Raw genomic sequence first — 27,919 nt, 5'->3', positions numbered from 1 at the left:
CGAACCCCATGTCAGGCTCTGTCCGGCACTGTGCTGACAACTCGGAGTCTGAAGCCTGCTTCCGATTTTGTGTCTCCCTCTCTCTCTGCCCCTCCCCCATTCGTGCTCTGTCTCTGTCTCTCAAAAATAAGTACACATTAAAAAAAGAAAAGAAAAATTTTTTAATTAAAAAACACTTAATGAGAAAGTTCTGCACAGAGGCAAAATATCCTTATTTTCACAGCCTTTTCTTTCAGACAGTCAACTGTTTTCCATAGGATGCCTATGAGATCATCTGCACTGCTGAACACTCCTCATATGCCTTAAAGAACGTGTATTGGTGGACCACTCACCAAAGCACATGAGGGCAATAGAACTTGAAGCAAAATCGAAAGCTTGAAAGCTTTTCAACCTTGTCAACTTGCCAACTCAAGCAGTGTGTGGCCGGTGTGGCATATATTCATAGAGCCAAAATAAATGGTCATGAGAAATTCCAAGGTAGTGTAGATGTAAGGAAAGCTTAAAATGGAAGGAAAGAAAACATGGCTTTCATTGTTTATTCAGGAGGTTGATAAAATGCATTGGAAGAAATGCCTCCTCAGATATTGCTGTAGGTGCCAAATGGTATCTTTGTGATCTTCGGAACCAGGCTTTGGCAACGTTTCCATGTTCTGTGCTGGCTTGTGCAGCAAAGGAGAAGAGAGGCGGAAACAAGGAAAGTATAGGAGAAGTGGCCTTGCAAACAGCTTTGGAACGAGTTACTATTTCCACCAGATCCGTCAGATACAAAGTATCTATTTCTTTTGTTTTGCCTTCAAGGCGAACTTCATGAGAGAAGGTATGGATCCTTTAAAAAGCTATAATCTGCTTTTTCAAATGAAGCACTTAAATAATGAACCTAGTGTATCTATAATTATAAAGTAAAAACATTTATACTTTCCTATAAAAACATTTATACTTTCCTATGTCTTCTCTAGAATTCTTATAGATGAGCATTAATTAATAGTCAAAATGAACTCTTTTATTTCCAAAGGGGAATACATAGGGAATGTTTCTTCCTGTGGATCCAAGTGAAATCACCTCCCAGTTCAGTTTCATCATGCCAATTATTGGGCAAAAACATGCCAAAGATAAACCTACTCTTTGAAGATAATAGAAATCATTTGGGTATCCCATATTTTTACTCTAAATCCAGGAAAAGATCTTACCGCAATCAAATGAGCAGGAATAGACCATGCCTGATAGAAACTGAATGCTCTAGATAACAAGAATGCCAGGTATTAGCAGCCCAATTTGAAAGCTAGAATTACGAGAAAATGTTCGACTTTACAGGTCCCATTGATCTGAAACCGACAGAGGTGGCCAAAGCTCAGCCAGACTAGAGGGTGTTCAATGGACAAACCTTGCTTGCTGGCATGGTAAACAGAAGGGTTAATGTTAAATTCCCGTTTACTCTTTGACCTTTCAAAATAGGAATCCTGGGGACGGCTGCAAGGCTGTAACTTCCCATGAGAAGAACTCAGTAAGACATGATGTCTGTCCTCAAGGAATTTACAGTTTAGTAAGGGGGAGAAGTTAAGGGCCTATAATGAGGAAGAATGTTGATGAATGGGATATCTGCCATAAGACAGGCACAGTATTGTGACATGGTTAAGAGAGGACTCCGGACTCAGACTGCCTGGGTTTGAACCATGGCTTGATCACCTACGAGTTATGGGAAGTTGTACAAGTTAAATTAATTCCTCTTCCTCTACCTCTGTTTCTCCCATCTGTAAAATGGGACCATAATACCATCTCCAAGAGGAGTCCAGAGAGCGGTAAGACTTGGTGTGAGTAATTTTGAGGTCTTCCTTTTGGGAATGCATTTTGATGCAGTAGTAGTATTTGAGTGTGTGCTTAAGAGTGTTCTTAAGTCATAGTGCTTGGTGTACCATTGATGGAGAATTAGAAGCCTATGCTGACGTTGGAAGACCTACTGTCTGCCTCCAGCTCTTCATAAACTCTCACAACCATTTCACTTCTTGGTGCCTTAGCTTTCTTCTACATTTAAATGAGCCTAGGAAACTCCATGACGGCTTGGGCTTTATCTTGTTCAACATCTAGAACAGTGACTTGCTCACAGTAGATGCTGGATAAATATTGGTGCAGCACAACTCACGGAAATTAACAAGATGTTGATACAACAGACATGAACATAATTTTGAGAAGGAATCATAAGCACTACACAAATATGACTGGTTTTCTTGTTTAAGATTCCCAAGAGAGGGGCACCTAGGTGGCTCAGCCAGTTAAGTGTCTGACTCTTGATTTCAGCTCAGGTCATGATCTCACAGTTGTGAGATCCAGCCCTGCGTCAGGCTCTGTGCTGACAGCGTGGAGCCTGCTTGGGATTCTCTCTCTCTGTCTCTCATTCCCACTCCCTCTGCTCTCTCCCCCATTCATGCCCCCCTCTAAAAAAATTAAAATGAAAGATTCCCAAGAGAGATAAGAAATAAGAAATGATCCCTACTACGTTTCTCTGCCAGGATCTAAGCATGAGATTTGAAGTCAGATCTTGCCTCAAGTTGTTTAACCTCTTTGGGCTTCATTTTCTCATTGGTATTTTTGGGTGATCCCTCCTGCTTTGTATTATTTTTTAGAACTCCCAAGATCAAGGAAATAAAAGCAGTTGTGAACTAGCAAATACCAAGAAATGGTAGCTCTTCGTGTTCTACATTAGAGGACCGTAAATCATAAAAAGCAAACTTGTGGCGCGCCTGGGTGGTTCAGTCAGTTGGGCGTCCCAACTTCGGCTCAGGTCATGACCTAATGGTTGGCAAGTTTGAGCCCCATGTTGGGCTCTGTGCTGACAGCTCAGAGCCTGGAGCCTGCTTTGGATTCTGTGTCTCCCTCTCTGTCTCTACGTCTCCCCTGCTCGTGCTCTGTCTCTCAAAAATAAATAAACATTTTTTTTTAAAAAGCAAAATTATATGCCTGTTACTCAACAGTAAGTTAGTAAACATAAAGCTGTATTGTTCCCCACAGTTTATCTTCTTTAAAATACAAGGGGAAGGGCGCCTGGGTGGCTCAGTCGGTTGGGCGGCCGACTTCGGCTCAGGTCATGATCTCGCGGTCCATGAGTTCGAGCCCCGCGTCGGGCTCTGTGCTGACAGCTCAGAGCCTGGAGCCTGTTTCAGATTCTGTGTCTCCCTGTCTCTGACCCTCCCCTGTTCATGCTCTGTCTCTCCATGTCTCGAAAATAAATAAACGTTAAAAAAAAAATTTAAAAAAAAATACAAGGGGAAATGGCCCCCTCCATCTTTTGTATACGGACAGAGGAGCAGAGCTACATGAGAGAAGCGTCTCTCTCTCGGCACACCAGCTCCCTTTAGCTGTTGCACCTCACTTCTTCTGTGCCAGCTCCAAATCCATTTCCAAGTGTGAAGGAGGACATGCGCTGGCTAGGACTGTTTGGAAGAGTTGGCCAGGGTCCCCTCAGAGGTGACAGGCCAATTTCAAAAAGAAGAAAATTTCTTCTCCCTTTGCCCCATGTTACATAAAACGCATGGCCAGAGTCCAATTTCTGTTTGCATTTTTCTTTTCTAAAAGTTCAAAATTCAAATTCATTATTTGTTATCTGTTTCTATACGCGATGGACCTCTGGAGAAAAATCTTCCTCCAGACCCTCACTGTTTACGTTCTAAGCAAATAGTGTGTGTGTGTGTGTGTGTGTGTGTGTGTGTGTGTGTGCGCGCGTGTGTGTATTCCTTTTTGGTTATTTTTCTTTCAAATGTGTTCAGGCAGCCTATATAATTTAGTTGTAGGATTAAATTTGAATCTATTTTTAAACATAAACTTACAAACTTAGATAATAGTCTCTTTTAGAGTACTTTCCATAATATACTAAGTCAACTACAGTATGGAAACTAATTTGCTCTTGAAATTCCACTTAGTGACACTACTTAGAATTTGTGTCTAAGGAGAATCTAAGAAAGAATCTAAGAAAGGAGAGTCTAAGGAGAATTGGGGGTAGCCACGTCTATCACTCATGAGACATTTTTTTGGTTATAATGTTTTGATTTCTTTTTAATATGATAGCCTTATTGATATGTAATTCACATACTATCCAATTCACCCATTGAAAGTGTCCAATTTTGTGAATGGGTTTTAGCATATTTAAAAATTGTGCAACTGTTACCGCTATCTAATTCCAGAATATTCTCATCACCCCCCAAGGAGACCCTGTACCCATTAAGCAGTTACTCCCACTTTCTCCTTTCCCCATAGTCCTTACAACCACTAATTTGCTTTCCAACTCTGTGGATTTGCCTTGTGGATATTTCATATAAATGGAACCATATAATATGTGGCCGTCGCGACTGGCTTCTTCCACTTAGCACAATGTTTTCAAGGTATGTCCCATGGCGGAATAATATTCCCTTTTGTGGGTATATCACATTTTGTGTATCCAGTTCATCTGTCAGTGGACACACAGGTTGTTTCCACCTGTGGCCTATGGCGAATCGTGCTGCTAGGAACATGAGTGCGTAAATATCTCTTTGAGGCCCTGCTTTCAGTCGTGTGGGGCATATACCGAGGCATAGGGCTAGGTCATGTGCTAACTGTTTAACATTTTGAGGAACTGTCAGACTGTTCGCACCAGCAATGTGTGATCGTTCCGATTTCTCCAATTTTTCTCATTTTTATTATGGCCATGCTAATGCATATGAAGCAGTATCACATTGGGGTTTTCATTTACATTTACCCCATCTGGCTAATTTTTTTTAAATATTGTAAATATTTTCCTAGAGGTCATTGCCTGACAGCCTTAACCTTCTAGAACATGACCCCACATGGAACATATTGCAAAAGGGCCCCCAAACCAGCAACAGCAGTCACAGACTTGCTGCACGAAAGCCCTGCACTTTGCCCCTTAGGCCCGTGTTCAGTGAGAAACTAACTCGTATTCAGCATTCGTGATTGGCTGTTATGTTTTCCACGAGGGAGCTGGGCAATCCACAATGGCAGATACTGTGGCTGGAAGAGAAGCGATAGGAGAAGTGACAGGTAACAATCTGCCACTGAAGGAGGAAAACTGTGATACTTCGTAGGACATTTATGACCCCAAGTCTTCAACTAGAGGTCAAATTATGTTCAGTATTTTGTAAGAAGGCAAAACTACATATAATACACTTTATTTTATTTTTTAAGTTTATTTTTGGGAGAGAGAGAGAGAAAGGAGCGGGGAGGGAGGAAAAGAGGGAGGGGCAGACAGAGAGAGAGAGAGAGTGAGGGAGAGAGATCAAGAAGGCTCCACCCTCAACACGGAGCCCAAATGGGGGCTCGATCCCACAACCACGAGATCATGACCTGAGCCGAAATCAAGAGTCGTATGTTAACCAACTGAGCCACCCAGGTGCCACTACATATAATACATTTTAGAAAGGTTTCTGTAAAGAATGACTTAGAGAAATACGTTTGCCCCTGAATGATCGGATAAGCTTGCATGAATTGTCTACATACTTAATTTCCCACTGATATCTAAAAACTTAGGTAATATTGAGTCTCATCTTGAGTGCAGAAAAACAAACAGAAAATCCAAACCCTGTAAAGATATTGTTCAAAAAATTAAATGTTCTCAAGAACTTATTTCTGCTTTTTGGATGAAGTTGACAATTAGTTGGTTTGCCTGATACTCAGAGCTTACTTTTCCTTGACAAAATCCCTGTTATTTCAGTATGTGTTCACATCATGATGCTAATAAATTAACTTCTTATCTACTCTCTCAGCTGAGTTCCTGAAAATTGTTGCCGGTTGACACTGGGTTAAACTGCAAACCTTAAAGCTGCACAGTATTTAATGTATGACTGAACCATGCTTTCTGTCTCACTCATTTGTATATGCCGAAACTTCCTTCTGATTTGTTCCAAAATCCCTTTAAAGGGACTAAGGACTAATAGAACATACACAGAACAAAAACAAAACAAAACAGGTGCCTGGGTGGATCAGTCAGTTAAGCCTCCAACTCTTGGTTTTGGCTCAGGTCATGATCTCATGGATCGTGAGTTCAAGCCCCACATCGAGCTCTGTGCTGACAGTGTGGAGCTTGCTTGGGATTCTCTCTCTCCCTCTCTCTCTCTGCCCCTCACCAACTCACGCTGTCTCTGCCTCTCTCAAAATATATAAATTAACCTAAAAAAAAAAAAACACCAGCATCTTTTCAAAGGATTCTTTTTTCTTATCTGAAGCACATTTTACATGTCACATCCTCTCCCCTACCACATTTACCATTGGGGGTCCAGCGAGTTCTGTCATGACCATTTTACGTGACTGTCAACAATTACATCTCAAATATACACATAGAGTTTTACCTCTGAGAGCGAGTTAAATTTTCTTAGCAATTCCTGTTCTGGGTTTTGAGAGCAGATAATCAAGCCTTCAATCATACCACAGTAAAGGCAGGATAATGACAAGTCTTCGGTAGCCTCTGGAAACTGGAGACGCACATAAGGGGCTGTCCTGTCCAGCTCTGGCATTTGCTGTGCAGTGAACCCCCAAATGAGTTTCTGTCCCCAGACAGATAAAAATGAAACCATCATTTTTCCTTTTTAATTGGGCTTTTGCCCAGTCTTGTATTTCAACAGCAAATCTATGTGGCTGCCTCATTTTGCTCTACACTGGGAAATGCTCCTTTTATTGACAGTGGGCAACTGTTGCACTGGCAGTATCTAGATGCTTCCTGGTTTTTTTTAATGTTTATTTATTTTTGAGATGGGGGTGGGGGCAGGGACAGAGAGAGAGGGAGACACAGAAGCCAAAGCAGGCGCCAGGTTCTAAGATGTCAGCACAGAGCCCTATGCGGGGCTCAAACCCATGAACTGTGAGATCATGACCTGAGCCAAAGTCAGACGTGTAACTGACTGAGCCACCCAGGCCCCCCTACCTAGATGCTTCCTGTTCTAAATAGGCTATGATACTTCTTTTCCAAATCTAAGGTTTAAAACAGAAGTATTATATCAGCTGATTTCATTTTTGTTTTCTTGCAGGTTTCTGAAAAGTGCCTTTTCTGAAAACTACTGCTTGGATTCCACTCTAGAACTGTCTCTTTACGACCCCCCCCCCACCGACCTGTCCCTCTCCCAACCTGGTGTGCTTGTAGTTCACTCTCAGTAACGTGCCCATTCTTTTTTCCTTTGATTCTCCGTTTTCACGGTCATTTTCCCTCCTCCTGATTTTGCAGCAATTTTTTTTACAGTCCTGACATCCTTACCAATATTAATCATTAAATCAAAGAAATAGGAAGAAAAAGTTTTCTCCCCTTGATCTGAGACCATTCCACAAATTGAAGGGCAGCCAGCAGCATATGCTTTTTGCATGAGTAATTGAAAACATCAACCGGAGAGCACAGAATTCTTTCGAAATCCTGCCAGTTATTTGAAGGAACTTCAGCAGAGGAACAAATTAAACACTCAATATCTTAACCTTTCTGGTTGCCTTCTTAGGAGTTGGTCTCTAATTTGATTTTTAGTTACTCCGGTACAAGTTTTATTTTGTGATTGGCTCTTTGTTTGACTGGACCAAATTTTGGCTTAAATGAAAACCTAAGTGCTAACAAAGAAGCATTTCACCAAAGCAACCTGTTGTCTCTTCACATTTAGCTTGAATTCATTTTTGACCTTTTAACAGCAGTAAAGCTGTCCTAGAGAGGGTGCCCTTGATTTTAACTTTGCTTTCAATATGACGGCTGTCAATGTCACCCTGGTTCGTGACACCAAGTGGCTGACTTTAGAAGTCTGCAGAGAATTTCAGAGAGGAACCTGCTCGCGAGCTGATGCGGACTGCAAGTTTGCCCATCCGCCGAGGGTTTGCCACGTGGAAAATGGTCGTGTGGTGGCATGCTTTGATTCTTTAAAGGTGAGTCTCCTCTCCATGCATGTTAACATCCAATGTAAATTTCTTGATGTCTGTGTGATGTGCTTTTAAATTAGTAAAGTTAACAATAGCATGGACATGGTAAGTTTTGTTTGTTTTTTAAGACAGGCTATGGACTTTGGGTTTGTAGAACTAGGCCAGATTACAGCTAATCTCATCAAAGCCCAGTGATCAAGATAGAGTTGAAGAAAAAGAAAATGAAAGAATTTTTGTAGGAGTGAGAAATTGCAGCCTTACCATACTTTTACTTGTCTGTATATGGTTTAAATTGTGAACACAGTGATCATAATTCTCACAGAACCTAAAGAAGCCCTTTGCTGAATTATAGCTTATTACCTATGTTATCAAATATACTTGTCAGGGGCCAGTCAGCTTTCAGAAGACAAGTCAGACTGAAAGAGTTTGAGGTGGAAATCTCACCATGCGGGAGGAAAATGGGTTTTAAAGTTTATTTTAGTGGGGCGCCTGGGTGGTTCAGTCAGTTGAGCATCTGACTTCGGCTCAGGTCATGATCTCGCGGTCCGTGAGTTCGAGCCCCGCGTTGGGCTCTGTGCTGACAGCTCAGAGCCTAGAGCCTGTTTCGGATTCTGTGTCTCACTCTCTCTCTGACCCTCCCCCGTTCATGCTCTGTCTCTCCCTGTCTCAAAAATAAATAAACGTTAAAAAAAAAAAGTTTATTTTAGTAATCTCTATACCTAACGTGGGGCTTGAGCTCACAACCCTGAGATCTTCCTACTGAGCCAATCAGGTGTCCCAAATAACTGGTAGTTTTATTTCATATTTTTATTCTCTGTTTGAGTAAGCTCTAGGCCCAGTGTGGGCCTTGAACTCACAACCACAAGACCAAGAGTCACATGCTCTATCACTGAGCGGGCCAGGCACCCCCCAACATTTTAAAGTTTCTTAGTCAAGTATATTTTGAACCTTTAACTTAGACATTGTTAGCAAACTAGGTTCACTTAATTTTCTTCCTGAACCGTTGATTAACCAATTTCAGATTTATGAGGACATTTTATAAGAAATGTCCTATTGCCAGGGTCATCGACCCTGAACATTATGTACTAGAGTATAAACAAAATATGAGGGCCAATGAGATATTATGTAGAATGGAACATGTATGATTGCGGAACAAGAGAATGCACTGATCTTCATGTTTTATTCATAGGTATCTTTAAATTAAGGATAAAGATGCATGTATTAAAGCATAGAGGTAAAAGTGGTAGTAGATTCCTGGTTGAAATTGATAAGATTCGCTACGATGCCTTTGAGATTTATTTTTGTCAAAATACATCGAAATGAATTAAGCTTCATAAGAAACTTTTCAGTTTTTTGATATTGTTTTAGCCTCATCATGACCAGTTTGACCTCATTAACATTGTTTGTGGCTTCATCAGTTAAAGGAGACGTATTCCTTTGTGTGATCATTTCTTCAGAGAGCATTTTATCAAGTGACATCCTACATAACTAGTTACCTTAGTTTATTTTGTGGTTGCTAGTTTTTGTTGCAGACCCTCCCAGTTCAAGAATGGAAACTTGTCATTTTTTAAATGTATATTTGTTTTGAGAGAGAGAGAGAGAGAGAGGGAGAGAGGGAGGGAGGGAGCAGGGGAGGGGCAGAGAGAGCGGGAGAGAGAGAATCCCAACATGGGGCTGGAACCATGAGATCATGACCTGACCCAAAATCAAGAGTGGGACACTCAACTGACTGAGCCACGCAGGTACCCCTAGAAACTTATTTTTTTTAAAAAAACAGTAATTTTTACCGTGGAAAATGTCTGAATTGGTCTTATTTGCAGCACATATTATAATTAAAGAGCTTATTCTCTTTACACTTCATATCACTCAAGTTTCATCTACAATTATTTCGTGTATTACTTAAATCTCCTGCTGCATTACTGGGCAATGCCTTGAAGCAGAAAAGAGCATGGGGCTAGTTTGGGGAGGGAAAGGAGATGTCTTTCATCCAGTCCACCTAGAGGGTCTGGCACAACACTCGGCAGTGTGCATATGTTGTTTCAGGCGATCTGGGGTATGGTCCCAGCCTCACTACTGTGGCTGACCTCAGCTACTCAATCTGATAAGGCTTAAATTACTTCCTCTCTGCCGAACTTCCAGGATTACTCTGGAGAGGCCATGAGGTGACATAAATGAGAACTGATGTATCACTCTAAGAGTGAGTTAAATGAAAGATTATTTTCTCGCAGTTCACTAAGATGTTTGTTTTAGGAGTTCTTCAGAGCAGTTCTATTTAGTTAGGGCTTGTTATCGAAAACTGCAAACGCATGTTCCAAATAGACATGCCTTAATCCAGTTGCCACAAGTATCTTCTTAGTTCTTCAAGCCGAGTATCACCGGATTTTTTTAGTTTACTCTTTGATAGAGAGTTCCTTGCAGGCTTTGCAAATTCTATCTTTCCAGACGTGTGGTGGAAGGAGATATGTGATCCTTCTAATCACTGGTATACGTTAGGTCAGTTCACCCACTTAAAGAGTGCCATAAAGGAAACATTTTGAAGAAAAGTAATAAAGCAGTTGTTAACAAAACACATACTGCACTACCGCTTTAAAGCTTGGAAAATGTTTAATTCAGAGACCACATAGATAATAGGCAATGAATAGTAATAAGCCATTGAATTATTTAAATACATGTCTACTCACTGCATCCAGTGTTTTTAAAACAATTTTTACATTATGTTAATACCTTGACGACCAATCACACAGGATGAAGACGATTTACAGAATCCTCACATTTTCAAATTTTAATGAAAACCTTAATATTTCAAATACACAAAGCCTTTCAAACAATTAATTAATTTGCCTCTCAGACGGCACATTTGTCACAGTCTCCTGTCTGCCCAAAAGCCTTGTGTTTCTCTGCTTTAATATTATTCCATATCCATGCTATGCATGAATGCTATACAAAGTTGAGGGTAATTGAACTATGTGGATTGTATGACTATCGTATCTATGATACACAAATAACATACCTTTGTGTTTATTGCAACATTTACTACCCTCCTTGAGTATGTATAATTGAAACACCTTTGAAATGCATCTGTGCGCTGTTCCTATTTCCCTGAGTGGTCAAATAATTGAAGCAATCATTTGATGAGTTTTGGGCTGCTGCTCTTGGTTTTCTGTGTTTTGTTTTTGCGAGGATTCCATTAGCACTAGGTACTCCACCAGATGATGATGGTACTTTGCCTTCGTAATAGGCACAATAGACACAGTGTTCTACACTTACCTCATAACGAGGGGATGTTGTACAAATAAGGAGGGCAAGCTTGATGGCTAATCGTGCGTTGTGCTGAAGTGCTGAGCCCATCACGCCATGAATGTTGAGTGTTCATTGATGAAGGTTGTACCATCTTCAGATAGAGACCTAGACTGCGCAGCCCGTAGATTAATTTCCAGCTACATAAAAGAGTCTCGTGTCATGTGGATATGCGGCTGTTTTAGATCCAATTGCCTAGTCTGCTCGGCACAATTTATTTCAGAATCTCTCCAAAATATTGCTTAACCCATTCTGTGCCAATTTCTTGTTATGACAGGTTGCCATTGAGGTAGCTTGATTCTTTCAGCGAATGTCCCTTACATTTAATGCAAGATCATCAGTAAAAATACTACACTAGAATCTTTGTGATTATTTCCATAGCCAAGACTGTTACCTTCATGTATTCTGCTTCAACGGCGTCATGATGTCTTGAAGTCTCCGTCCGATACTTGAAGCAGTGTAACATTGACCACCTATTATCCAAGAAGGATGCGAATGCTGTCGTTATTTCATTATGGCAGATCAACACCCATTACATCTGCCCACCCTACTCCCCCTGTTTGAGTAGTGTTGTAACGAAAATTCCCGGAAAAGACCTTAGCAGCAGGCATAGTCAGATGACAGTCGTGTCAACCCATCTACATTCCCAAAAGATGGGAACCGAATGCAGAACGCACGTAAAATAGCTGCACACTACGTCTTCAAACATCGCATATGATCACAAACGTAATCCCGTTTTGACAAGCGAAAGCTGTTGTCTAGGCATATGGATGTGAGTCCATCCTTGTGGGTCAGATGGTCCTGAGTTACCTGTATATTCTCTATCCGTATCACTAGTCACAGCAGTTTTCACTAGTTGAAAATTTGACTGAATGTTGACCTCATCCCTGTTTTCTAAGGGAAAGCTTACTGGGAGCAGAAGACTCCTGGCAGCATAATCCCAAAGGTCACTGGATTATGCAAGACTTAGAACCATGGATCAGAGAGGTCTGACTGCACTATGAAGATACATAGATAGCACCTATCGTCCTGAGACTCATCGAAAGTAACTTTGTACTTAAGGATCTCTACCTTCTGTGATACTGACCTTGAAAAGGCAGTAACTTTGGCTGGTAGAAGTCAATGCTGTTTTGGACATTTCAAACACTTCTGTTGAAAGAAAAATGGAATTACAATTAGCACCTAAACAAGTACATATTGATAGCTCGGCCTAACTTTAACAATTTTTTATTTTGAAATAATCTCAAGCTTAGAGAAAAGTTGCAAAAATAGTACAAGGAGTTCCTGCATACCCTTCACCCAGCTTATGGTAATGTCAGCAATTTACATACCTTGCACGGCCCAGTTATCAAAACCAGGAAATTAACACTAGTACGACGTTATTAACTAAACTAAAGACCTTCTTTGAATTTCACCAATTTCCCCGCAGTGTCTTTTCAGTCTGTCCTTATCTTTCATGACCTTGACACTTTGGATGAGTACTGGTCAGTTATTTTGTAGAACGCCTCTCAGTTTGGGTGTGTCAGACGCTTTCTCGTGGTTTGATTAAGCTCATGCATTTTTGGCAAGATCACCGCAGGGAAGATGTACAGCGTGTCCCAGAGCGCATGATGCTGATGTATCTTATCACTCATTATGTTACCTCAATCACTTGATTAGCATGATGTCTGTTGGGTCTCTCTGCTGTAAGGTGATCAGTTTTCCTTTTGTGCAGATTGACAAATTAACTTCTTCATTTATTCATCATCTCCTACAACACGCTGTTGATGATGAGGGGCATGCTAATATGTAAGCTGTTAAAATGTGAACGACTGTCTATGTTAGAAGTGATGCGTAATGGACTTCTATAATTATGGTCAATCAAGAAGGGGAGGGAGGCGAAAATAGACCAAGGGCAGGACTGAGAAAGAAGCAGTGACAGGCCACCAGAATGACAGAGCACTGGAGAATGAGAAGCCCAAAAAGTTTTGTGATGTGTGTGTCACTGTCATCTGAAGTGTGACCTACTGAAGGGTGACCCTTGTGCTGAAGTCAGTGCCCCTGGCCACCTCTAAACTTATGATCCTCTTGCATCAGGAAACAGGTGTTCTGCCTTTGTTTCCAAGAGAAGTAATATTTCCCCCAATTTTAAAAGTGATCCATCTTTATGAAGGGGAATGAAAATACAAAAGAAATCTTCAAAATCATGCACAAGAAGGTAATAAAAATAAAATGTAATGAAAGGTAAGGAAAATGGAAACATCATCCCCACTACACCGATATCATCGTTAACATGTCTAAGTGTTTCCTCCATCTTTTATATGACTGTTTATATGTCTCATAAACTTTGCCTTACCTCCTGCATCCTCACAGACCTCACTCCCTCACTCCCTCCCCCAACCATCCTGGAGACACAACCTCTCCTTATCCCTCCTGCCAGCCTCATGTTCTTCCCAGGGTACCAAAAAAAAAAAAATCTGGATACTGCCTGATTTCTCATTGAGTCTTTTAAAAAATATACCACTTATTGGGATGATTTTTCTGGTCAGAAAATAAAAACATCATTTCTAGAAAACTTTAATATAGAAACAAAGACTTTTTATTCTAGAGAGAGGGAGAGTGCACATAAGTGGGGGAGGGGCAGAGAAAGAGAGAGGAGAGAGAGAGAATCTCAAGCAGGGTCCACACTGTCAGCACAGAGCCCAACGCGGGGCTCAGTCTCATGAACTGTGAGGTCATGACCTGAGCCAAAATCAAGAGTAGGATGCTTAACCCACCCAGCCACCTAGGCTCTCCAGATTTGTTTAAAAACAAATCTATCACTCTGTTACCTGATGTATCTCTTCAACATGTATGTCCTTTCAAAATTTCTTTCAACGACAACCGTTTCTTTAAAAAGAAGAAAACATTTCAATCATTCCATGGAATTCCAAAGGCTTTTCATAACTGTGAAAAAATAATGTTTTAGAAACATAGTTAATGTAAAAGATACCATTTTTCAAATAATATGCAGCCATCAGAAATTATGCTTCTGAGAAGTATGCAATCATAATGAACTTTATCTTCTATTGAATGCCTCCTTTTTTCCAGAAAGTCACCCATGCTGACTCTAATCCTCACTACAACCTTGTGTAGGCTTTACCACTGGATGGACCAGGTTTTGCCAGCTGTGTGGTCTTGAATAAGTACCCAACCTTCCCATCCTTAAGTTTCCCCAGCTGTGAAAACAAAGAACCTACTAGCACCAACCTCTGGGGTTACTGAGCATTCAAATGAGACGATCCGCATAAGGCATGTGGAACGGAGCCTGGCTCGTCATAAGCACTCAGGAGATGTCTATGTTCATCAAGTAAATTCGGGTTGCCCTGGCAATTTAAACATGCAAAATGAGGTGCAACCATGACAGTACTCGAAGAACATGTAGCTGAACACTTTGATAATCCTGGGGGTGGGGGAGACCTTCTAAGCATGCTATCAGAGGCAGAGACATCAAACAAAGAATTATTGGAACCAGGGGCACCTAGGTGGCTCAGTCAGTTACGCATCCGACTTTGGCTCTGGTCATGATCTCGCGGTTTGTGAGTTCAAGCCCCGCATCGGGCTCTGTGTTGACAGCTCGGAGCCTGAAACCTGCTTCGGATTCTATGTCTCCCTCTCTCTCTACCCCTCCCCTGCTCACGCTCTCTTTCTCTCTCTCTCAAAAATAAAGAAGCATTAAAAAAGAAGAATTATTGGGGGCACCTGGGTGGCTCAGTCGGTTGAGCCTCCGACTTCAGCTCAGGTCACGATCTCACAGTTTATGGGTTTGAGCCCTGCATCAGGCTCTGTGCTGACAGCTTGGGGCCTGGAGCCTGCCTCAGATTCTATGTCTCCCTCTCTCTCTGTCCCTCTCCCGCTCGTGCTCTGTCTCTCAAAAATAAATTAAAATGTTTAAAAAAATTTAAAAAGAATTATTGGGACCAACCACACAATAAAAATCATGGCTGAAACACCAAGAAGTTAGAAGATAAGCAATAATTTGGGGGGGGGGGATGTAACTAATTTGACAGGCAAAAGGTCTTTAATATACAACAAGCTTTACAAATTAAATAAATACAAACACTTAAAGGTATTTTCGTAGAAAAACAGGCAAAGGATAGAAACAGTCAAGCAAGGGAGTCCAATGTGGCCAATTTATGCATGGGGACATTTTGATGAGCCCCACCGGCACAGCCGCTGTGACGCAGCCGCCCGTTCCAGCCGTCTCCATCACAGTGCACTCCCCCACCTACCCTCTCTCCCCAGCCTGCAGTCCAGAGGACTCTCACTTTGTATTTTAGTGCTTTCTGCACTATTTACATTTTCTTCTACAAAAGTGTTACTTCCAATCGTAAAAAATAAAAATAAAAAATCTTTTATACAGCATAAACCTCCAAGGAGAAACTAAAATCATCTTTATAAAAGAAGTTTTATGGTATTAAATATAATGTTTGCATACTCTAATCCTGAGAGAAAAGTTGGGAATTTCGTTGAGCATTTCCTCTACGTCTGGAGCTGAGACTAAGGAATCTTTTGTGCTTTAAATACTTTCCTTCCCCTCCATTCAGTGTCAGATAGATAGGTAGGTAGGTAGGTAGGTAGACAGACAGACAGACAGACAGTTGCAATTTATTCATCCATTCACTGGATAGGTACTTATGGAACACCTGTCGGGTGCCAGGCATCGTGTCAGGCACGGGGACCTAGCAGTGAACTAGAAACAGTCCCTGCCCCCTTGAAATAGACAGTCTGGTTGGGGGAGGGGTGAACAGAAAGGAAGTCGATATTCAGGTGGATGACATATTGTCAGGTGTGAAGAAAAATGAAGCAGGGAAAGGACACAGAGAATGGCAGGGGCTGCTGTTTTGGATTAGTCAGGAAGGCCACACTATCTAATGTGATATTTGTGGAGAGGTGTGAAGGAGGTGAGCGAGTGAGCTATGAGGATTTCATTCCAGGCAAAGAGAACAGTAACAGCAAAGGCCCCGAAGCAGGACTGAGCCTGGTGTGTTTGATGAACCCTGAGGTCACCAGGGTGGCTGGAGCAGGGGGATGAAGGGGGACAGCGGTAGGAGATGAGGTCAGAGAGGTCATGAGTGGAAGGAGATCACGTAGGGCTGTGTACATCATGGTAAAGACCCAGAGAGCATGTCCCGTGTAGCCTCGGATGAGGAAGGACACTGGAAGCCTGTGCGAGGCGTCACTGACTCTCCTGATGTGTAGCTTTTTCCTGCCGCTTTTGCTCTGTGTTTGTTGCTGCAATAAATCTTAGCCATTGAGTCTTCTAAGTCCTCTGGCAAATCACCGAGCAAAGCTCTTCCATACATTACTCTTTTTCATACGTTATTTACTTGATGATTGTTTTACTTTTTATTTTTTAGAAAATGTTTGAGTGTGTTGTTTCCCTTTTTTTAAGCTGTAATTTTTGAATGGATAGTATATTTTAATAATTCAAAAAAATATTCCATTGTTAAATATATACGTCACATGTATCATCGTGCACGTGATATATATATATATATATCACCACGTCAATTGATGAATAGATTAAATGTGTTTTATACAGACAGTGTAATATTATATAGTTATAAAAAGGAATGAAGTATTGATATATGCCCAATGTGGCTCAACCTTGAAAACATTACGCTAAGTGAAAAAGCCCAGTTCAGAAAGACTACGTATTGTTATGATTCCATTGATATGAAGTGGCCAGTGTCAGCACATCCATAGACAGAAAGCAGATTAGTGGTTTCCAGGGGCACTGGTGGGAAGGAGAGAATAGGTAAGGGAGCAGGGGCATGTGACCGCTATTGGATACAAGTTTTCTTTGGGGGATGATAAAAATGTTCTGGAATTAGATAGTGGTAATGTTTGCACAACTTCATGAATACACTAAAAACCACTGATGTGTACGCTTTAAAAGGGTGAACTTGATGGTACCTGAATAGCTCAGAAAAGTAAAAAAAAAAAAAAACCAAAACAAACAACTAAGCATAAAAAGTACGCAGTGAAAAAAACAAAGGGTATGCAGTGAAGTTTACATCTCTCCTTTTTTCTGCAGCTAACTGTTGACCCCCCAACTAATGTATTTGGTTTTCTCTCTCCCACAGATACTTTATGAATATAATGCAAATATACACATACCTGTTCTTACTTTTTTATGCAAATAGCGGCATACTGTTATCGTTGCTTTTTTTTAGTTACAATGTTAAAAGCATAGGAAAAGATATACCATGCTGACAATAAAAAGAAACCTAGAAGTGTGATATTTATATTACATATATATATGTGTGTGTGTGTGTGTTATATATGTATATATATTTACATGACATTTATACTAAGGATAAACATAATTACACAACACAAGTACTGGGCTTTGGTTAGTAAATCTGTTACTCCCAGGCATATGTACGTACTTTATATGGATGCTGAGGTTGAACAAATAGGTGGATAGAGAATAGATAAAGATAGCCAGGTTCCTCATCATCCGAGAAAAGAGTTAAAAATAAGGAAAAGGGGAAGGCTAGAATGAATCCTGTGGTGTGGATCAGAGTGGAGACATTGGTATGTTTAATTTCATGTGTACACAGATAGACACAGAAATAGACATGGAGGTGAGTGTATGCATGGGTTACTGTACATGCTTATATCTCCTAGCTCTGTCTGAGGAGGACCCACAAGCAAGGACACCCCAATAATAAAAAGCACACCTATCACCCAGATCTTGGTTTCTTTTTTTTTTTTTTTTTATTTCTTTTTTTTTTTTTTAATTTTTTTTTCAACGTTTTTTATTTATTTTTGGGACAGAGAGAGACAGAGCATGAACGGGGGAGGGGCAGAGAGAGAGGGAGACACAGAATCGGAAACAGGCTCCAGGCTCCGAGCCATCAGGCCAGAGCCTGACGCGGGGCTCGAACTCACGGACCGCGAGATCGTGACCTGGCTGAAGTCGGACGCTTAACCGACTGCGCCACCCAGGCGCCCCCAGATCTTGGTTTCTAAGAGCATTCTTCAATAAAGGGATCAGGGCTCCTTGGAGTCATAACTGATGCTGGACCGAGGCAGGGAAAATAAAAGATGAGCCTGTAATGTCTTGTGATGCCAGAAAGTAAGTGCTCAAAAAAGAGTGGGGCATGACAAGGGGACACAGGAGTCAGTCTCAAGGAGCTCGTAATGGCCCAAGTGTCAGGGTCATGAATGACTGAGCAATTGTCACAGAATGGAGGAGGCTAAAGAGACATGGACAAGTTAATGCAATGTGAGACTGTGGGTTGCATCCTGGAACAGAGAAAGGACATTTGGGGGCAAATTGGTGAAAATCAAATTAAGTCTCTAGTTTAGTTAATATTGCACTAGAGTTAATTTCCTGCTTTTGATAACACTGCTATGTATGGTATGTAAGTTGTTGACATGACCGGAATCTGAGTGAAGGGTATGTGCAGATTCTGTGTACTATTTTTGCAAGTTTTCTGTAAGTCTGAAGTTATTTCAAAATAAAATGTTTCTAAAAGTTAGCTTTTTTGTTCTTACACAAGCATCTCCTGTATCCTGATGCTCAGAAATACAGTGGGATATTGTTTCTTTTCATTTTGCCTTCTTCTCTTTTCTCTCTTCAACTTTGAGTATGGTTATGAGAAAACACTAAAATTCGTGCAATGGCCGATCCTGGGACTGACCCCAACTAGTCGGATGAGTCAGATAGTTAAATAGTTAAGAAAGCATTCATTCCCATGGTAGCGCTTCAGAAACCTAGAAAATCAAGAATTTCAGCTGTACAAGGAAGACCACTGAGTTCAAACTGTTAGCATTTACAGATAAGGAAAGGGGCCACGCAGTGAAGGAGAGTAGATTGCCCAAGGTCGAATACCCAGTCACCCCAGAGCCCGAAGACTCCAGCGTTCTTCTAATCATGCCAGGTTTTTTCCCCTGTGGAGAAGAAGGAAATGGAGAAAACAACAATTAGATTATTAGTTTACTAAACCAAAATCACCCTGCCCTTACCTCAGTCAGACTGTGTCACATGACACTGGGGAGGCACTGTCTGCGAAGTTCTGTGGTTCTCCTTCCCACTTTTTGTACTTCAAAAGGTCAGGGGAAGCCAACTTTGCCTTCCCTAGTCCTTCCCTCATTTCTTGTTTCATGGCATTGCATTTAGATGAAGACTTCAAATTAAGGTTCATATTTAGGCCTTTGACAGTCATTGGGGCTATACATTTTGAGAAGAGGAGGAAAGGCTGGGTGGTTTTTATTTGCAGACCAAGTCAACTAACAGTGATTTATTTAGTTGATTTAATTGCTTTATTTCATGGCTGAGAGTCTGGACACCAAACTATATCAACTCCCTTGTCTATCTTTCTCCCCAAGCCCTGCTTTAGTAACTTAGCTAGAGTTGGGGATTATAACTGGCTGTGGATCATGTATATCTTTGCTGCATGGAACTCTTATGTCCGATTGTATTATACACTCATTATTAGCACAATGGCTAGCTAAGGAGGTACCTGTCACAGTGCTGCTCAAAATCTTGTAGTAGTAGTTCAGCCTTATTATGGGTCAAATATTGGTTTGTAGAAATCACCTGTAATCTAACCCAGCTCATTTTAAATGGTGTTTTATGGGAGCATAGCTGAAGGTCATTTCTGTCTCCACCTCAAATCCAAGGTCGCCATTGGCTACCAGGTGAGAAAGAACTTACGATATGGCCACGGTTGTATTTTTCAACCAGTTTGATGCCATTAAGACCAACCCCTTCCCACAGGAACCCTGATTAGTATAAGAGATCCGAACATCAGAAGTTTGAGAGCTATCTATTATACGTCAACTCTTTTGTTTGGAAGAAACTTATATGTTAGAAAAATCCATACCTGCTCCTACTTCATTATTAGATAATTCACTTTATGTCGTGGAGCTGTGTGAAGTCATTACAGATATTGTCTTTTTCTCTATTGTAACTTTTTGTGAAATGTGGATACCGGGTACTTCTGTGCATCTGGAAATAGCAATTAGTTTTTCAAGGAACATGACTTTATTCGTAGAACATCATTTACTTACTGCTCTTTTTGCCCTTACAGATTAGCTTTCTGCTTGTCACGTCCCTGAGCTTACCCTCTTTTCCTCCGTCTCAGTTTGCTGCTTCATTATTGACCTGTAGGGTTGTATATTCCAGAGGAATCTTAGCTATCCGCTGTTTCCTCATTATCTCTAAATAATCTTTTCATTTTCTTCCGTATTTTCTCCTCTCTGTAATCAGTTTTCAGTTTCTTAAATTGATGATTTCTGTCGCTGCTGCTGTAGAATCCAGATTTGCCATCCTGCTTGGGTTTTCAATGCTTCTATTTCTGTGCCTTTTGTTGTCGCCACCGGGTCAAGTTTTACTGCTAGATGTAATTAGAAGTTGAATGTGCTCATTTTCCTGTGTTTCCTGATATTGTTTTCTTAAAAGTCAGTAAATGATTCCATTTGTTCTTCAACCTTTTATTCTTTAAATCATCTCCACTAGTTGGACTCGGCTATCTTGTCTCCAGAATGATTTTTTTTTTCAGTATCTTGTTCGTGATGAGTTTGCATAATATTGCTTGGTTTAATTTGTGATTTATTTAAGTGTGGTGGATATGGCTAGAGAACCCATCAATTTTTGCAGGTATAACTTGGTCAGAGGCATTTAAATGTTTGCTGTAAATTGCTTTTTTTTCTGTCATAAGTGGGCACATGTGTTTTTTTGTTGAAACTCAGATTTTTATTTACTCACAGGAAATTGGTAGAGAAGAAATTTGCCTTTTGCTCTTACTCGTGTTCTTGTGGGTACACAGTGGACAGTGAAAGCAGTTTCCACACTGTGGAAACCACCCGTAAGTTTGATAATGGAGGGGCGCGTGAGCGGCTCAGTAAGTGTCCGACTCTTGGCTTCAGCTCAGGTCATGATCAGGCTCTGCGCTACTGTGCAGAATTGACTTGGGATTCTTCGTCTCTCTCTTTCTCTGCCCCTCCCCCACTCATGCCCCCTCTCTGTCTCTCTCAAAAATAAACATTTTTTTTTAAAGTTTGAAAAGGTAGAGCGCACGGCGATATAATTGTTGAATATGTGTTGAATATGACAAATTCCCTAAACTAAGACATATCCTGTGTGTCAGCCATGATTTGCCAACTAACTATACAGTAGTAAGGTTCTAATTTCTGCCTTTAGCACACAGAAATGCAAGCGAGAAACCTTTCTCTCTGGAACTTTAAACTCTTCACCCATCTTTTATATGCATCTAGGTACACTGAGTACACAGCAAGCATTGTAGTATCAGTCGGCTCTTGTCGATTTTTTAGACAATAAATAAATAAATAAATAAATAAATAAATAAACTTGGAGACTACATTTTTAAAGGTGACATTTTTTTTTTTAGACCAACCACATTGTCACATTGCCTTAAAATTTTTGTTTGTCCTCTTTGTGAAAGATAGTAACACTGAAGGAACACTTGGAGAATGTTTGATGTTTTCAGGAACTCTGTGTTCTTGTTTGAAACATTTGATAAATACCTATCTCAGAAGTTGTTTCTCTGTTGTTAATGTTTGTGCTTATCACACGTTCCATTAAACAAACTTAAAATTTTTACAGCTTCTGTAGAAACATGATCTGTAGAGTTTTTGCAATTTCCTGGTCATTTTGCTTTCTCTGTTCGCCAGAAAAGCATTCTTAACATATGAGTAACTGAAATCTTAACATATGAGTAACTGACAATTTTTGAAACCTTGTCTGTGTTTATTTTGCTAGTACCCCAATGGAGGAAGGATTTATATTTTTTCCCCACTTTACTAAGATATAATTTGACATACAACACTGTTTAAGGTGTACAACGTGATGATTTGACACAAGTATATATTGTGAAATGATTACCACAATAAGGTTACTTAACACTTGCGTTACTCCCATAATTACTTTTTTGTGGTGCAAATATTTAAGATTTACTCTCTTAGCAATTTTCAAGTATATACGTCAGTTATCATTCACTAAGGTCACCATGTGGCATAATACATCCCCAGAATTTACTTGTCTTATAACTGGAGATTTGTATCCTTTGACCACCATCTCCCCCCCCCCGCCCCCCCCCCACCTCCAGCCCCTGGTAACCTCCATTCTACTCTATGTTTCTGTGAATCCATCTTTCTCAGATTTCTTGTATAAATAAGATCATATAGTATTTGTCTTTCTGTGTCTGGCTTGTTTCACTCCGGATCCATCCATGTTTTTGCAAAGGGCAGGATTTCCTTCTTTCTCGTGGCTGAATAATATTCCATTGTATATATTTTGGAATATTGTCTTCTTTTTCAGAGAAGCCTTAGAAGTCATCTTGATAGGGGCGCGCCTGGGTGCTTGGGGGAAACTACAGATGTAAACATGGAAATAGCTGAAACAAAGCATGGTAATGGCATCTCAAACAAGGGCTCCTTGTGTGGCCTTGAGCAAGACATAGGAATCCTACTACCTCTTTTTCTCTTCCTACAAGAGCAAGCAATAGCACTCAGTTTGTAGGACTATTGGCTGTGGTTTTACCACAAGGATTTTATACATGTCAGGGGTCATTTAATGCCGAAAGTCCTGTTAAATCCATTAAGAATTCTATATGCATTCAATTCCCCAAAGACATGATTCATTCAACAAGCATTTATTGAAGCCCATTACTTGCTAGGCACAGGGCTCTGTACTGTGCAGAATACAGTTATGGAAGACATGGTCCCTGCCTGCCCTCTTAGCATGGAGCCGCTTGTGTTACGTGCCATAAGCCAGGTACGAACTAACCGCTTAAAGAGTCCAGGAGGAGAGGCAGGGGCTGGGATTACATGCAGCTGTGGTGTTGAAAAATGCAGTCTTGGGAGAGGTACTGTTCGAGGTATTCTTTGAAGGAAGGATAGGAAGATAGTCCAGGCAGCGGGGATAACCTGAGCGAAGAGGAGAGGGAACGCTGTGATGTGTGTGGAGGGACTTAAGTGTTAAGTCGGCCAGGCTGAAGCTAGAGCTTGTGTTGGCAGAGGAGTAGCCTTAAAAGTCAGTGAGGAGTTTGAACTTGATTTTGTAGCTCTGAGGGATCTGACAGATTTTAAGTAGAGAAGTGACATCATCTGCCTCTGTGAGATGAATTGGTAGAGCACAAGAGACTGGTAAGTGGTGGGGGTGGGGGGGGTGGGATGGAGAGCGTCTTAGAAAGCTGGTGAAGTGTTGAAGATATGAAATGGTAAGAATCTGGAAGTTGTGGCAGCAGAAAGAGAAGGCCAGTGATGGAGTCGAGGCGTTGCTGAAGTCAACGTGGTTGATTAGGAGGGGGTTGACATTCTACTCCAGCTACTGCCATTGTGTTCACTTGAATAATTGGTTTCATTGATTTTGTTTTAAATGTTTATGTATTTTGAGAGAGAGAGTTTGTGCAATTGGGGGAGGGACAGAGACAGAGAGGGTGTAAGAGAATCCCAAGCAGCCTCCGTGCTGTTAGCGAAGAGCCCGACGCGGGGCTCAGACTCACGCACCATGAGATCACGAGCTGAGCTGAGATCGAGAGTCGGATGCTTAACTGACTGAGCCACCCGGGTGCCCCTGATTTCATGGAATTTTCAGTGAAGGTCTGCTGTACGTTTTTTGGTTTCACGTTCGATACCGTCTTGTTCACCACTGCATCTTTTGTGCATAGCACATGTGTAGCACACGTTGCAAGCTTGGAAAGTATTTGTTGAATGAAGCGTAAACTTGTTGAATCACTCTGAGAAAGGGAGAGTAAATATGGGCCCGCCTGCAAGGTGTCCTGTCACCTCTCCTTCTGCATCTGTACCTCCACCCCCCATTCAGTCTTTACTTAAACATGAATGAAAATTGTATACACCCATGTGCTGACTTTCTTCACGTAACCACATTTTAACCTAGATTTGATGGCTTACACATTGCTGATTTTTGAAATTTAATTTCATCCCTTCGCATTATAGAAATGTTCCTTGGCCAAACGCTGTTGGATGCTCTCCAAATGTTGCATTTTGAATGCTTTTACCCTATATATGGATTAAAAAAATTGCTGAGTGGCCACTGTTAGATATTATTGTACAGTAATTAGTGTGATAATCTAGTAATATTCAAGCATTATTTTTTTGCCTTAGAATGTTTGAAATAGAATTTTATACCAGATGGCTAGCTTGCAAACCAAAGTATTCTTGGAAGCATGATTAGTGCTAATAAGGTCATTCTGAGTCAAGTACAAGGTCATAATCTGCAGAAAAGGGTTTGGTGTAAAAGGCGACTGCCTAGTCCAATAAAAAAAATATGTTTGAAGCTTAATTAATAACTTACTCTGAATGTACAGTGATATTTTAAAAGTCCAAAGAGTTTGAGCATAGAAAGGCAAAGAAAACTGCTCATAGAGAGAGCCCATGCATGGACATGTTTAAATCAACTTAACTAGAGCCCTCAATAGCTAAAACTTAGTCCAAGTAATCGGCTTTGAAAAGAAATTGGAAAATAGTAAGAAATGAGACAACGATTTCAAGATGTGTTTTTAAAAAGGTTCTCTATGAATAAACTGAAGGTTGATGGGGGGGTGGGAGGGAGGGGAGGGTGGGTGATGGGCATCGAGGAGGGCACCTGTTGGGATGAGCACCGGGTGTCGTATGGAAACCAATGACAATACATTTCATATTAAAAAAAAGAAACAGGGGCGCCTGGGTGGCGCAGTCGGTTGAGCGTCCGACTTCAGCCAGGTCACGATCTCGCGGTCCGTGAGTTCGAGCCCCGCGTCAGGCTCTGGGCTGACGGCTCGGAGCCTGGAGCCTGTTTCCGATTCTGTGTCTCCCTCTCTCTGCCCCTCCCCCGTTCATGCTCTGTCTCTCTCTGTACCAAAAATAAATTAAAAAAAAAGTTGAAAAAAAAAAAATTTAAAAAAAAAAAAAAAAAAAGAAACAAATAAAGTAAAAAGGTTCTCTAGGCTTATGAGCGATCTCTTGGAGTCTGTGTGTGTAGTCAGCCCAGTCTCTTACACCTCCTCCATCTTGCTCTCCGTTTCTGCATAGTGATATCTGTTTTTCAGAACAGAGACTGCTGTGGGTGCAATCATCAGCAATCAGGATATTCAGGTTTGGGCACCTATTTCCAAGCACAGGAAAGGTGCCTGGAATATTTTAGAAAAATGTTTCAACAACGAAGGAAACTTTAATAATTTTAAGTATTTAGCAGCATTCACCTGGTGTCATTAATATTTTGCAGTAACATCCGTAATTGTGACTTGCATATGTTAATGGACATCTGACAGCTAAAACAAAGCTAAGACTCATTTCTCCTCAGTTCTCAAGACCTCGCTCTAGTGGCACGTGACCTGTACTCCATGTTTGAGGTATTAGTGACAAAACATCATGTGACATTTACTCCATCTTTGAAGTATTAGTCCTAAAACATATTTTTAATCATATTTCCCTTGTTTCTCCCCAAATTTCCTATTCTCCCACCAGAGAAACACATGAGAAAAAATGACATTGCTTCCCAGAGACTGTAGAGAAGATAAGAGAAAGAAGGAAGGAAGGAAGGAAGGAAGGAAGCAAGGAAGGTAGGAAGGAAGGAAAGAAGGAAGGAAGGAAGGAAGCAAGGAAGGAAGGAAGGAAACTCAGAGACACCTATTGAGAAAGGCTTTTCATTCTGAAATATTTCAGCTCAATAATACTGTATTTGAAACAAAATCAGACTGAAGGTATAATGAATAAAATAATATACTAATGAAAAGAGGTAATACAGGAAGTGAGACGCCCCAGAGAGCATTATTTGTGCTCTTTATCACACATGTGCTCTTTCCACGATAAACTCCTTGGCTTTCCTTGAAGCAAAAATGAAGAGCTGTGATTAACTGCAGCTCAGAGAAGTCTCATTCTCCCGACCAGACTTGCTCCTCCTTCTCAGTAGCACCGCTACTCAGTGCACGTTACTCACCTTTGATTTCTACCCCATGGCTTTTCTTTGATTTCTACTGCCATTATGTCAAGTGCCAGGGCCCCTCATGCCTCTGCAATCCCAGGAGGGACAAGATTTGTAAACTCCTCGTGGGCGGATCCATGTCTTGTTCTTCTGTGTGCCTTCCATGGTACCCAGCAGTCTTTGTAGAGAGGTGCTTATTAACCAGTATACTTTATTTCATCAGGCAGTGAGACCAACGCAGTTCAATCCATTTTCCTATTTACTGTGGTTGCCAGAAAGCTCAGAGCTGCATTTAGGGCCCAGCTGAAGCAATTAACCTGAGTCTAGAGTTTTGAAGTTTTTCATATCATCCTTCCTATCATCCCACCTTCCCCATTACATGGTATCATGCTTACTCTTTAGGGTTGTGATAATGATCTTATTGGAAATGTGTCTTTCTTGTGAGTTACTGCCAAGTCTTTGGGGAAGGATGTAGTTGCATAAGTAGTGAGAACACAAGGGAGCAAAAAAAGGGGCTAATTTTATGTCCAAATTTATGATATGCAGCTCATTAAGCTATCTGGTTTTCATTTCGACGTGTTCATGCATTCTGGTCATTCTGGTATTGGAAACTGGAGGCCTCGGTTGGAAATAGGCTTCCAGCAATACTCAGAAGTAAACCAAGTGCTGCTGAGAGTACTCATCATACAGAAAAGGGAAAGTAACAAGTACTTGAACGTCCTTAGACGGGGGTTTATTTTCTTCCAGTGAAAAGGAGGGAAAGTGTTGCATGAGACGTACTGTTTCCTTACCGAAACACTGCACGTACAACTGATGAGCTTTGTATTCGGTACTTGCTTTGAGGTTTGGGAGTCTATCAATACTTCGGCTTTTGATTATCCATGCTGAAATGCCATGGTTAGCATTGGGTAGTTTGCTTATTTGGATGTGAAAAGTATTTCGCTCCTTTGGGATTTCTTTTTCCAGACGTCTTTTGGAGGGGGTCAGTGAGGAGCAGGGGTAATGTTTCCAAATGAGTGTGCTTTCTGCAGTGAGTAAAGGTACTTCTTTCTTGGAGAGCTGAGAAGAATTTACTAGAAAACTCTTTGTCGCTTACATTTGGGTACCTAGCAAACATTTAGAAAGACGCTCTGGGGAGGCTTGTAGAGCAAATGCAAGCAACATGAAACACACACCTTTAGAACTAATAGCACCACTTTGTAAACAGAAAATGAATGTTTTCTAAGAGTAATAGAATACGATTTCAAAAGCCCAGTCTTTTTACTCCATGACTCAGACTGGCCTTCTTTTTGTTTATTTTATTTTGTTTCTAAGTAATCTATACACCCAATGTGAGGCTCAAACTCATAACCCTGACTGAGATCAAGAGTCACACAGTCTACCGACTGAGCCATAGTGACTTTTTTAATACCTCAAAAGCTCTGTTGTAGGTGTCGCTAGCTGCCACAAGTGGACTTTGTTGTATATGCAGCAAGTATGGGGGACTTGCTTATATATATAAAAAGGACATACATTGTAAGGGCAAGAAAGTTTTCCCTTCTTCCCTTCTAGGTTCTTTGGCTGGTGTAAGAATGAGTTGATATGAGACAGATTAACACGAGAAAAACAAAGTTCAATAACGTGTGTTCCTCCTGTATACATGGGAGAGACCCAGGAAAACTGAGTAACTCCCTGAAGTGGCCTTAAGTACTATGTTTACCTAACGACCAAAGGAGATGTGGCGGTGGGGAGATGACCAAGAAAATCACAAGAAGCAAGGGTGCGATTGTTATGCAGATCGAAATCTCTACAGACTGAGTCATCCTCCTCTTCTGGGTACAGCCAGGAGGACACCCT

At 41.0% G+C, this 27,919-nt stretch overlaps 1 protein-coding gene across 5 annotated transcripts in view; it reads left to right on the top strand.

Moving 5' to 3' along the window:
• MBNL3 (muscleblind like splicing regulator 3) overlaps window positions 1-27,919 on the top strand; it is a 110,966-nt gene that overhangs the window by 34,902 nt on the left and 48,145 nt on the right. For 3 of the 5 annotated variants that reach the window (XM_042973895.1, XM_042973896.1, XM_042973893.1), the window contains exon 2: window positions 7,005-7,872. The exons of 1 other annotated variant lie outside the window; for it this stretch is intronic. In XM_042973895.1, coding sequence (XP_042829829.1) covers window positions 7,696-7,872 — 177 coding nt within the window. In that variant the 5' untranslated portion in view covers window positions 7,005-7,695. Of the gene's footprint in view, window positions 1-144; window positions 818-7,004; window positions 7,873-27,919 lie in introns of those variants that run through there. One more of the 5 variants, XM_042973894.1, reaches the window with a different exon arrangement.

This window comes from Panthera tigris, chromosome X (assembly GCF_018350195.1).
Source record: "Panthera tigris isolate Pti1 chromosome X, P.tigris_Pti1_mat1.1, whole genome shotgun sequence".
Lineage (NCBI taxonomy): Eukaryota > Metazoa > Chordata > Mammalia > Carnivora > Felidae > Panthera > Panthera tigris.
This window is presented reverse-complemented; position numbering and strand designations above follow the sequence as displayed.